Here is a 12,871-nt window from a genome sequence, read left to right as displayed (position 1 = left end):
GGGGAGAGTTACTGTTGGAGTGAGGGGGGAGAGAGGGGAGAGTTACTGTTGAGGGAGGGGAGAGAGGGGAGAGAGGGGAGAGTTATTGTTGAGAGAGGGGAGAGTTACTGTTGAGGGAGGGGGAGAGAGGGGAGATTTACTGTTGAGGGAGTGAGGAGAGAGGGGAGAGTTACTGTTGAGGGAGGGGGAGAGAGGGAGAGAGGGGAGAGAGGGGAGAGTCATTGTTGAGAGAGGGGGGAGAGTTACTGTTGAGGGATGGGGAGACAGGGGAGAGAGGGGAGAGAGGGGAGAGTCATTGTTGAGAGAGGGGGGAGAGTTACTGTTGAGGGAGGGGGAGAGAGGGGATATTTACTGTTGAGGGAGTGGGGAGAGAGGGGAGAGTTACTGTTGAGGGAGGGGGAGAGAGGGGAGAGAGGGGAGAGAGGGCAGAGTTATTGTTGAGAGAGGGGGAGAGTTACTGTTGAGGGAGGGGGAGAGAGGGGAGATTTACTGTTGAGGGAGGCGGGTGAGAGGGGAGAGTTACTGTTGAGGAAGGGGGGAGAGTTACTGTTGAGGGAGGGGGAGAGAGGGGAGAGTTACTGTTGAGGGAGGGGGAGAGAGGGAGAGTTACTGTTGAGGGAGGAGGAGAGAGGGAGAGTTACTGTTGAGGTAGGGGGAGAGAGGGAGAGTTACTATTGAGGGAGGGGGAGAGAGGGAGAGTTACTGTTGAGGGAGGGGGAGAGTTACTGTTGAGGGAGGGGGGAGAGAGGGGAGATGTACTGTTGAGGGAGGGGGAGAGAGGGGAGATGTACTGTTGAGGGAGGGGGAGAGAGGGGAGATTTACTGTTGAGGGAGGGGGAGAGAGTTACTGTTGAGGGAGGCGAGAGAGAGGGAGATTTACTGTTGAGGAGGGGGGAGAAGGGAGAGTTACTGTTGAGGGAGGGGAGAGAGGGAGAGTTACTGTTGAGGGAGGGGGAGAGAGGGGAGAGTTACTGTTGAGGGAGGGGGAGAGTTAATGTTGAGGGAGGGGGTAGAGAAGGGAGAGTTACTGTTGAGGGAGGCGGTAGACAGGAGAGAGTTACTGTTGAGGGAGGGGGGAGAGAAGGGAGAGTTACTGTTGAGGGAGGGGGGAGAAAGGGGAGAGTTACTGTTGAGGGAGTGGGAGAGTTACTGTTGAGGGAGGGGAAGAGAAGGGAGAATTACTGTTGAGAGAGGAGAGAGAGTTACTGTTGAGGGAGGGGGTAGAGAAGGGAGAGTTACTGTTGAGGGAGGCGGTAGACAGGAGAGAGTTACTGTTGAGGGAGGGGGGAGAGAGGGGAGATTTACTGTTGAGGGAGGGGGAGAGAGGGGAGAGTTACTGTTGAGGGAGGGGAGAGAGGGGAGAGAAGGGAGAGTTACTGTTGAGGGAGGGGGAGAGTGGGGAGAATTACTATTGAGGGAGGGGAAGAGAGGGAGAGTTACTGTTGAGGAGGCGGGAGAGAGGAGAGTTACTGTTGAGGGAGGGGGAGAGAGGGAGAGTTACTGTTGAGGGAGGTGGAGAGAGGGGAGAGAAGGGAGAGTTACTGTTGAGGGAGGGGGAGAGTGGGGAGAATTACTATTGAGGGAGGGGGAAGAGAGGAGAGTTACTGTTGAGAGCGGGAGAGAGGGAGAGTTACTGTTGAGGGAGGAGAGAGGGGAGAGTTACTGTTGAGGGAGGGGGGAGAGTTACTGTTGAGGGAGGGGAGAGAGAGGAGAATTACTGTTGAGAGAGCGGGGAGAGTTAATGTTGAGGGAGGGGGAGAGAGGGAAGAGTTACTGTTGAGGGAGGCGGGAGAGAGGGGAGAATTACTGTTGGGGGAGAGAGGGGAGAGTTACTGTTGAGGGAGGGAGAGAGGGAGAGAGGGGAGAGTTACTGTTGAGGGAGGGGGAGAGAGGGAAGAGTTACTGTTGAGGGAGGGGGAGAGAGGGAGAGTTACTGTTGAGGGAGGGGGAGAGAGGGGAGAGTTACTGTTGAGGGAGGGGGAGAGAGGGGAGAGAGGGGAGAGTTACTGTTGAGGGAGGGGGAGAGTTACTGTTGAGGGAGGGGGAGAGAGGGAGAGTTACTGTTGAGGGAGGGGAGAGAGGGAGAGTTACTGTTGAGGGAGGGGGAGAGTTACTGTTGAGGGAGGGGGAGAGAGGGAAGAGTTACTGTTGAGGGAGGGGGAGAGAGGGGAGAGTTACTGTTGAGGGAGGGGGGAGAGAGGAGAGTTACTGTTGAGGGAGGGAGAGAGGGGAGAGAGGGGAGAGTTACTGTTGAGGGAGGGGGGAGAGTTACTGTTGAGGGAGGGGGAGAGAGGGGAGAGTTACTGTTGAGGGAGAGGGGAGAGAGGGGAGAGTTACTGTTGAGGGAGGAGTGAGGGGTCTCCTTTCCATCCCACTGAACCAGGACCTTTCTCCTCATATTCCCTCTAGTCCAGCTCTATGTTCATCCAGCTCTATGGTCATCCAGCTCTATGTTCATCCAGCTCTATGGTCATCCAGCTCTATGTTCATCCAGCTCTATGTTCATCCAGCTCTATGTTCATCCAGCTCTATGGTCATCCAGCTCTATGTTCATCCAGCTCTATGGTCATCCAGCTCTATGGTCATCCAGCTCTATGTTCATCCAGCTCTATGTTCATCCAGCTCTATGGCCATCCAGTATTTAGCTAACTGTTTTATCCCGCTCTAGCTCTGCACCAAATAGAAATGTCCCATTTTGACTTCCGTCTCTGTCTTCTATTGATGTGGTTGTGGTTAGCAGTGGTTGACCATCTGTCCATGCAGCTGTGTGTCTGTTGCTGCCCTTTGTCTTTGTTAAAGTTGCATTCATCTATCTGGAGAGCTGAGAAATCCCATACGTTTATAATTCTTCTTCTCTTGACCTGCTATGTGACCTTTGCCCCCCCCCCCCCTCCCTCCCTCCCTCCCTCCATCTCTGTCTTTCTCTCTCCCTCCTCTCCCTCCCTCCAGACTCATACTCGGCGGCGGGCAGCGAGGGTAGCATCTCCACCTCCGTGGCGTCCCTGCCCCCGACCTTAACGGCGTCCGATAGCTCCGCTCCCAGCTCGCCGGGCTCGCGGCGTTCCGTAAGCACCTTGAAGAAGTGGCTGACCAATCCAGTCCGCAAGCTCAGCGCCGAGGCCGTCAACGTCTCAGCCAGCGCCAAGGGGGAGCGGCAGGTCAAGAAGTTGGATGGGGGAAGCAAGCCCCCTCCTCCTATTCCACCCTCTAGGCATAGTAATGGCCTGGGCCTGGGGCTGGGCAGACCCCTGGCAGGGCTGGGGCTGGGCAGACCCCTGGCAGGGCTGGGGCTGGGCAGACCCCTGGGAGGGCTGGGGCTGGGCAGACCCCTGGCAGGGCTGGGGCTGGGAAGACCCCTGGGATCAGAGGACCACCTCACCACCATACTACCCATCGCACACAAAGAGATGGTAAGTGGAGAGGCATTGCTAAGCACCGGTATTACCTCTGTAAAGGTAGAGAACACTAGGGGTACACACACCTACATTACATACAGGGTACATACAGTGAGGACCCTACTCTACATTGGGACTATGGACACTGACAGATTTGAAATGGACCTCATAAATCAACTCATCATTTTAATGTGTAGAAATCCCTTAATATCTGTATCACAAGGTGTATTAACATTTAAAATTTTAGTCATTTACCAGACACTCTTATCCAGAACGACTTACAGTGCATTCATCTTAAGATAGCTAGGTGGCACAACCACATATCACAGGCATAGTTAGTACACTTTTCCTCAATAATGCAGCTATCAGGAAAGTCGGAGCTAGAAGGGGAGTGTGTGTGTGTGGGGGGTGTTCAAGTGCAATGGTTGGTACAGGATTTTTTAAAATGTATTTGTGGGGGAGGGGCGAGGTGAGGAGGGGTTTTATTTAAGATACTCTTTGAAGAGGTAGGGTTTCAGGTGCTTTCGGAAGATGGTTCAACCATTGGGGTGCAGAACAGAGTGCTCGGGTTGGGGTGTAGGGTTTGAGCATAGCCTGAAGGTAGGGAGGGGCAGTTCCTCTTGCTGCTCCTTAGGCAAGTACCATGGTCTTGTAGTGGATGCGAGCTTCGACTGGAAGGCAGAGGAGTGTGCAGAGGAGCGGGGAAGGTTGAAAACCAGGCAAGCTGCAGCGTTCTGGATAAGTTGCAGGCGTTTGATGGCACAAGCGGGGAGCCCAGCCAACAGTAAGTTGCAGAAGTCCGGACGGGAGATGACAAGTGCCTGGATTGAGACCTGCGCCACTTTCTGTGTGAGGTAGGTTTGTACTCTACGAATGTTGTAGAGCATGAACCTGCAGGAGTGAGTCACTGCTTTGATTTCTGCAGAGAACGACAGGGTGTTGTCCAGGGTCATGCCAAGGTTCTTTGCACACTGGGAGGGCGACACTGTTGAGTTATCAACCGTGATGGGGAGGTCTTTGAGCGGGAAGGCCTTCCCCGGGACGAAGAGCAGCTCCGTCTTGTCGAGGTTGAGCTTGAGGTGGTGGGCCAACATCCAAGCTGAGATATCTGCCAGGCACGCAGAGATGTGTGTCATCACCTGGGTGTCAGAAGCGGGGATGGAGAAAAGTAGTTTAGTGTCATGTGAGGATATGACGGAGCCGAGTGACTTGGTGTATAGAGAGAAGAGGAGAGGGCCTAGAACCGAGCCCTGGGGGACACCACTAATGAGAGTACGTAGTGCAAACACAGATCCTCTCCACGCCACCTGGTAGGAGTGGCGTGCCAGGTAGGATGCAATCCAAGAGTGGGCAGAGCCTGAGAGACCCCAGCCCAGAGAGGGTGGAGAGGAGGATCTGATGGTTCACTGTGTCGAAGGCAGAGGATAGATCTAGGAGGATGAGGAGAGAGAGAGTCAGCTTTGGCAGTGTGGAGAGCCTCCGTGACACAGAGAAGAGCAGTCTCGGTTGAGTGACCCGTCTTGAAGCCTGACTGGTTAGGGTCAAGAAGACCGTTCCGAGAGATATAACAAGAGAGTTGACCAGAGACAGCATGCTCAAGTATTTTGGAATGAAAAGAAAGATAGGATACCGGGCTATAGTTTTTGATGTCGGATGAGTCGAGTGTTGGTTTCTTGAGGAGGGGAGCGATTTTTTAAGTCAAAGGGGACGCAGCCAGTTGTCATTGATGAGTTGAAAATGTATGCACTCACTAACTGTAAGTCTCTCTGGATAAGAGCGTCTGCTAAATGACTAAAATGTAAATGTAATGAGTTGATGAGGGACGTGAGGAATGGGAGAAGGTCTCCAGGGATGGTCTGGAGAAGGGAGGAGCGGATGGGGTCGAGCGGGCATGTTGTCGGGTGGCCAGACCTCACTAGTCACAGGATTTCATCTGGAGAGAGAGGGGAGAAAGAGGTCAAGGTGTAGGTTAGTTCTGTGTGAGTGGGACAAGTGGACTCAATAGGCTGATTGAATGAGGAGCGGATGTTGTCAACCTTCCTTTCAAAGTGGTTGACAAAGTCGTCTGCAGAGAGTGAGGAGTGAGGGGGAGGGGTAGAGGATTAAGGAGGAAGGAGAAGGTGGAAAAGAGTTTCCTAGGGTTAGAGGCAGAAGCTTGGCTTCAGCAGCGGATACAGAGGAAGAGAAGTTAGAGAGAAGGGAGTGAAAAGATTATAGGTCCTCCGGAAGTTTAGTTTTCCTCCATTTCCGCTCAGCTGCCCGCAGCACTGTTCCATAAGCTCGTAATGAGTCACTCAGCCATGGAGCAGGAGGGTAGGGCCGAGCGGGCCTGGAGGAAAGTGGAGGAGAGTAGGGTCGAATAGGCAGAATCAGGAGACAGGAGGGAGAAGAATTTAGCAGAAGGGAGAGATGATAGGATAGAAGAGGAGAGAGTAGTGGGAGAGAGAAAGCGAAGATTGCGACGGCGCATGACCATCTGGGTAGGGGCTCAGTGGTTAGGGTTGGAGGAAAGGGAGACAGAAAAGGAAACAAAGTAGTGATCAGAGACCTGAAGGGGGGCTGCAATGAGATTAGTAGGCAAACAGCCTCTAGTAAAGATGAGGTCAACCGTATTGCCTGCCTTGTGAATTGGAGGGGATTGGAAAGGGTGAGGTCAAAACAGGCAAGGAGGGGAAAGAGAGAGTTGGAAATAAATTAATCAAAGGCAGAGGTCGGGAGGTTGAAGTTGCCAATTACGAAGAGCGGTGAACCATCGTCAGGAAATTAGCTTAAGTGTCATGCTCATTGAGTAACTCTCCAAGGGCACTTGGTGGGTGATAGATGACAACAATGTTCATCTTGAGTGGACAAGTGACAGTGACAGCATGGAATTAAAATGAGAAGATGGACAGGTGAGAGGGAGAAAATAGAACATCTCCAGTTAGGAGAAATGAGTAGACCTGTGCCACCACCGCGACATCAAGGGATGGATGGGCAGCATATTGCTGAGATGAACTCGGCGTTCTTGACCACAGATCAGCAGTTCCAAACGCTGCCAGAGACCCGGAATTCCACATGGGTTGTGCGCGCAGGGTACACCAAATTAGAAGGGTTGCAGCCAAGGGGTGGGGAGTGTCTGTAAAGCCTGCAGGGAGAGGAGCGAACAGGTATAGAAAACACTAACATAGTTGCCATAGCTACAAAAGAGCAAAATGAGATCATTAGGTAATATCCTGAAGTGAGAGATTGGTGTGGAGCCTTCCATTCTTTCCCTCCTCAAAGAACTCTGCAGAACAACTACGTAGAACTGTCTTAGTTTCGGCGATGGTCTTAGTTAAGGAGTAAATAGACTATTGATTGCTTAGTACACCTGGCACACGATTACTATTCCTGAGCAAATATCTACATATAAAATCGAGATCAACTACATTTTCTGTGTAGATATCTACCAACAGCTTGCCCAACCACAGCCAATTGACAGTACAGTACCTCACCTATGAATCCCAACACAGTTGACTGCAGCATGGTTTACCCATTGTTTACCCACATGGTGTATACATGGTGGATAGTCACAGTGTGAGCACAGTCATGATGCTAGTTAGTTATTTAATAACAGCGCTGGAGATGGTGATCCTGGGGATGATTCTGACACAGTCACAGTGTTACACTGATTAATGTGTTGTTGATATTTATGATGTTGTGTTATGTTGAGTAATGATGTTCTCCCTCTGTGTGTGTGTGTGTGTGTGTGTGTGTGTGTGTGTGTGTGTGTGTGTGTGTGTGTGTGTGTGTGTGTGTGTGTGTGTGTGTGTGTGTGCTTGCGTGCGTGCGTGTGTTGTAGGAGTGCAGGTATAGGTTGGCCAGTCCTGAGGATCTTTCCCCAGCAACCCTAAACTCTCCCAGCTACCTGGCCGACTCACTACAGAGCTGTACTTCACTGGCCTACACACAGGTGAGTCAAACCACAGGCACACATACAGCCCTCTCTCACACATGCACACAAACAAACAAACAAACAAACAAACACACACACACACACACACACAAGTCTGTCCCAACACACAGCCCTGTGTAACAGAGGTGGTTCAGTGATCCATGTTTGCGTGTAGACAAACCTTGCCTGAAACCTGACAACTGGTGTTAGCCCCCTGAGCAAATGCCTAGGTCTAAGAGGCTAAACAAGGTAGATAGAGTCATTCAATCTTATCAACAGGGTTACAAATTACACAGTCAACTTATCCAACCATAAAAAAACACAATCAATTGAAAAAAACTATATTGCAATCTATATAAGGTATTGGCTGTTGCTGCTCAGTGTATATGGGGACGGGGGAGAGACTAATGATTTCATCTGAGGAAAACCAGAATGGGAGGTGACATGGTTACAGCACAAGGCTTCGTTTCCATGGCGCCTGAGACAGACCTGGGTATGAAACAACTCTCAGGGTCCGTGCTATCCGGAATCCTTGGGACGTCCCTAGCCCCATTGAAGTTGACCTTTTAAATAGTAAAGGTAGGCTAAGAGTGGTTCACCTTTAGGTAAGGCTTATTGTTATGGTTAAGGTAAGAGTAGGGGTTTAGGGTAGGGACATCTGAAGAATCCCAGATAGCACTGACCCAACTCTCCCCACCACCACTGCTGCTGGGCTTGGTTGATCAAACATAGTTTCTCGGTCTCAGATACACACTCAGACACACACCTAGATGAACACAAGGCCCTCTCATAGTTAATCAATGGGAGGCAGTCCAGTGGGGAAGGTTAGTCAAGTCTACGTCCCAAATGGCACCCTATCTCCTATATAGTGCACTACTTTTGACCAGGGGCCATAGCGCTCTGGTCAAAAGTAGTGCACTATAGTGAATAGGGTGTCATTTGGGAAGCATCCCTAGTCAGGGTGCTGTGTGATGGATGCGTCACATTCAACATACTACAAAGAAAATTCCTGCATATAAAAATAAAATGTTTCTGGGAGGAGAAATGTAATGGAAGATGACTCCTGTTCCAGGAAATGAGTCCAAACAATGGCTGTGCTCTTTCATTTACACATCAAACAATTTGAATTTGTGTGAACGGCAACAGCTAATGGTACAGATGGCATTTGGAACAGAGAACAGGGTTGTAAGGGGGCCTGGATAGTGAACACTATGACAAAACACATCAGAGAGTCAGCGCTCATTCTGACTGGACTCTTACCAGGGTCTGTATTGACCAAAGGGTTTGAAACCGAGTGGAACAAGGGAGCTATATCTGAACTTTTCCAATAACAACACAGATTTCCAAATGTTTTGTTACAGTGTGCCCTACTGAACATGCCCCAAGGGTCCCAGACCACCACGTCAGTCTGTTAAGTATTTCATTCCCCTGCAGTTCTGGCTGTGGGGAATAACAAGCCAGTCATTATAACAGCCAGTCATAAGGTTCTGATGGCAGGATTACACACAGCCAGAGACAGATGGGAGAGTGGAAGGAGATCACTGGTTCAGTCTGTACTGCCAGAAGAGGAAAGGGAGAAAGAGGGGGGGGGGGAGCCAGAAAGAAGGAGAGCAAGGTAGAGAGAGATAGATAGAGAGAGAGAGAGAGAGACAGAGAGAGAGAGAGAGAGAGTGAGAGAGAGAGAGAGAGAGAGAGAGAGAGAGAATGAGAATAATAGGGAAATGAAAGAGGGGTATTAAAGTATGTAGGTCAGCCATCTCAGGGTCTCTATCTCTCTCTCCTATTCTTCTCCCTTTATCACTGTCGTTCTCCATGTCTCTCTCTCTCTCTCTCTCTCTCTCTCTCTCTCTCTCTCTCTCTCTCTCTCTCTCTCTCTCTCTCTCTCTCTCTCTCCTCCCTTGACAGATTTAATGTTTCTCCTTCAGGAAAGGAAGATAAAAAGTTAAGACTTCTTAGAACACCCCCTCTACTTCTTTCTCACTGTCTCTCTCTCTCTCTCTCCACCACACACACACACACACACACACACACACACACACAGAGAGATACACCCTACCTCCACCTCAATAAGGCGTAAACAACAGGAACAACAACACCACACTCTCAGCTTTTATTAAAACTCTTACAGATTTAAAGTTGGCTTCTGGGTAGAAATACTAAACCAGCACAATAGAGGAGTGAGGGGGGTAGAAAGAGAGCTGTGTGTGTGTATATCTTTCCTGTGGGGTTCTACCAGATACAGAGAACATCTGGTAGTGATCAGTGTCAAGCAGTCAGGGAGACCTGTCAGCTAGGGTACAGCTCTGCTGGAGGACTGGAGGGCTGGAGGACTCCTAATGATGCTAGAATACACATACACACAGTTGTACACACAACATAGGCACCCCGCACAGGTTGGGCGTTATCCAGATTTCCATACTGTCATACCGTTTCTGTACCATACTGGGGTTACGGTATTATTATACTGCGCACAAAACAATCTAGGCAACAGGGATCTTGATCCAGGAGGGGACTGAATGTCTCTGCTCTAACCACGAAGATTGATTTTGACATCTAGCCACTTAGCTAGCAAGTTGGCAAACCAAATACATAGCTAGAGCCCTGAGCTGGATATCATTTATTTGCTACATCTTAGATTTCTTATAGTTCTACTTAACTGATAGTTATAAGCAGTAGCATAGCGCGCCCCCTGCAACCACACACAGAGAAGTATGCACAACCACAGAACCACACACACACACATACACACACACACAGTGTACTCTACAGCTTTAGTAAAAGGTCACATTTGCAGAAGATGGGAAATAAAAGCCCATATACACTACATGACCAAAAGTATGTGGACATCTCATTCCAAAATCATGGTCATTAATATGGAGTTGGTCCCCCCTTGCTGCTATAACAGCCTCCACTCTTCTGGGAAGGCTTTCCACTAGATGTCATAACATTGCTGCGGGGACTTCCATTCAGCCACAAGAGCATTAGTGAGGTCGGGCACTGATGTTGGGCAATTAGGCCTAGCTCGCAGTCGGCGTTCCAATTTATCCCAAAGGTTGTTCGATGGGGTTGAGGTCAGGGCTCTGTGCAGGCCAGTCAAGTTCTTCCACACCAATCTCGACAAACCATTTCTGTATTTTTGTATTTATTAAGGATCCCCATTAGCTGCTGCCAAGGCAGCAGCTACTCTTCCTGGGGTCCTGCAACATTAAGGCAGTTATATACTATTTAAAATATTACATGACATTATATTTCATAACACTTTACCCAATACATTTAGTGTGTTCCCTCAGGCCACTACTCCACTATCACATATTTACAATAAAACATCCATGTGTACGTGTGTGTAGAGTGAGTGTCTATATGTATGTGTGTATGTACCTGTGTGTGTGTCTCTTCACAGTCCCCGCTGTTCCACAAGGTGTATTTTTACCTGTTTTTTAAAATCGGATTCTACTGCTTTCATCAGTTACCTGATGTGGAATAGAGTTCCATGTAGTCATGGCTCTATGTAGTACTATGCGCCTCCCATAGTCCGTTCTGGACTTGGGGACTGTGAAGAGACCTCTGGTGACATGTCTTGTGGGGTATGCATGGGTGTCCGAGCTGTGGGCCAGTATTCCAAACAGACAGCTTGGTACATTCAGCTCGTCGACGCCTCTCACAAAAACAAGCAGTGATGAAGTCAATCTCTCTTCCACTCTGAGCCAGGAGAGACTGACATGCATGTCATCAATGTTAGCTCTCCGTGTACTTTTAAGGGCCAGCCATGCTGCCCTGTTCTGAGCCAACTGCAATTTTCCCAAGTCCCTCTTTGTGGCACTTGACCACACTACTGAACAGTAGTCTAGGTGCGACAAAACTTGGGCCTGTAGGATCTGCCTTGTTGATAGTGTTGTTAAGAAGGCAGAGCAGCGCTTAATTATGGACATACTTCTCCCCATCTTAGCTACTGTTGTATCAATATGCTTTCACCATGACAGTCTACAATCCAGGGTTACTCCAAGCAATTTAGTCACCAGTTTTGGAAATATTCAGGACTAACTTATTCCTTGCCACCCATTCCGAAACTAACTGCAACTCTTTGTTAAGTGTTGCAGTTATTTCAGTTGCTGTAGTAGCTGACGTGTATAGTGTTGAGTCATCCGCATACATAGACACACTGGCTTTACTCAAAGCCAGTGGCATGTCATTAGTAAAGATGGACAAAAAGCAAGGGGCCTAGACAGCTGCCCTGGGGAATTCCTTATTCTACCTGTATTATGTTTGAGAGGCTTCCATTAAAGAACAGCCTCTGTGTTCTGTTAGACAAGTAACTCTTTATCCACATTATGGCAGGGTGTGTAAAGCCATAACACATACAGTGGGGAGAACAAGTATTTGATACACTGCCGATTTTGCAGGTTTTCCTACTTACAAAGCATGTAGAGGTCTGTAATTTTTATCATAGGTACACTTCAACTGTGAGAGACGAAATCTAAAACAAAAATCCAGAAAATCACATTGTATGATTTTTAAGTAATTAATTTGCATTTTATTGCATGACATAAGTATTTGATCACCTACCAACCAGTAAGAATTATGGCTCTCACAGACCTGTTAGTTTTTCTTTAAGAAGTCCTCCTGTTCTCCACTCATTACCTGTATTAACTGCACCTGTTTGAACTCGTTACCTGTATAAAAGACACCTGTCCACACACTCAATCAAACATACTCCAACCTCTCCACAATGGCCAAGACCAGAGAGCTGTGTAAGGACATCAGGGATAAAATTGTAGACCTGCACAAGGCTGGGATGGGCTACAGGACAATAGGCAAGCAGCTTGGTGAGAAGGCAACAACTGTTGGCGCAATTATTAGAAAATGGAAGAAGTTCAAGATGACGGTCAATCACCCTCGGTCTGGGGCTCCATGCAAGATCTCACCTCTTGGGGCATCAATGATCATGAGGAAGGTGAGGGATCAGCCCAGAACTACACGGCAGGACCTGGTCAATGACCTGAAGAGAGCTGGGACCACAGTCTCAAAGAAAACCATTAGTAACACACTACGCCGTCATGGATTAAAATCCTGCAGCGCACGCAAGGTCCCCCTGCTCAAGCCAGCGCATGTCCAGGCCCGTCTGAAGTTTGCTAATGACCATCTGGATGATCCAGAGGAGGAATGGGAGAAGGTCATGTGGTCTGATGAGACAGAAATAGAGCTTTTTGGTCTAAACTCCACTCGCCGTGTTTGGAGGAAGAAGAAGGATGAGTACAACCCCAAGAACACCATCCCAACCGTGAAGCATGGAGGTGGAAACATCATTCTTTGGGGATGCTTTTCTGTCAAGGGGACAGGACGACTGCACCGTATTGAGGGGAGGATGGATGGGGCCAGGTATCGCGAGATCTTGGCCAACAACCTCCTTCCCTCAGTAAGAGCATTGAAGATGGGTCGTGGCTGGGTCTTCCAGCATGACAACGACCCGAAACACACAGCCAGGGCAACTAAGGAGTGGCTCCGTAAGAAGCATCTCAAGGTCCTGGAGTGGCCTAGCCAGTCTCCAGACCTGAACCCAATAGAA

General features: G+C 49.3%; 2 protein-coding genes across 3 annotated transcripts in view; both read left to right on the top strand.

Annotated features, from left to right (window-relative positions):
* The window catches only part of LOC123481792 (rho guanine nucleotide exchange factor 25-like), a gene marked incomplete at its 3' end in the record, with an annotated part of 81,436 nt that extends 78,113 nt beyond the window's left edge, over positions 1–3,323 (top strand). Inside the window, exon 2 of the mRNA XM_045206811.1 lies at positions 2,950–3,323. Within this exon, the coding sequence (XP_045062746.1) occupies positions 2,950–3,323 (374 nt within the window). The remainder of the gene's footprint in view (positions 1–2,949) is intronic.
* The window catches only part of LOC121537888 (rho guanine nucleotide exchange factor 25-like), a 37,332-nt gene continuing 27,735 nt past the window's right edge, over positions 3,275–12,871 (top strand). For both annotated transcript variants that reach the window (XM_041845531.2, XM_041845530.2), the window contains exons 1-2: positions 3,275–3,410; positions 7,216–7,326. In XM_041845531.2, coding sequence (XP_041701465.2) covers positions 3,408–3,410; positions 7,216–7,326 — 114 coding nt within the window. In that variant the 5' untranslated portion in view covers positions 3,275–3,407. The remainder of the gene's footprint in view (positions 3,411–7,215; positions 7,327–12,871) is intronic.

The sequence above is a fragment of the Coregonus clupeaformis genome, chromosome 24, assembly GCF_020615455.1.
Source record: "Coregonus clupeaformis isolate EN_2021a chromosome 24, ASM2061545v1, whole genome shotgun sequence".
Taxonomy (NCBI): domain Eukaryota; kingdom Metazoa; phylum Chordata; class Actinopteri; order Salmoniformes; family Salmonidae; genus Coregonus; species Coregonus clupeaformis.
This window is presented reverse-complemented; position numbering and strand designations above follow the sequence as displayed.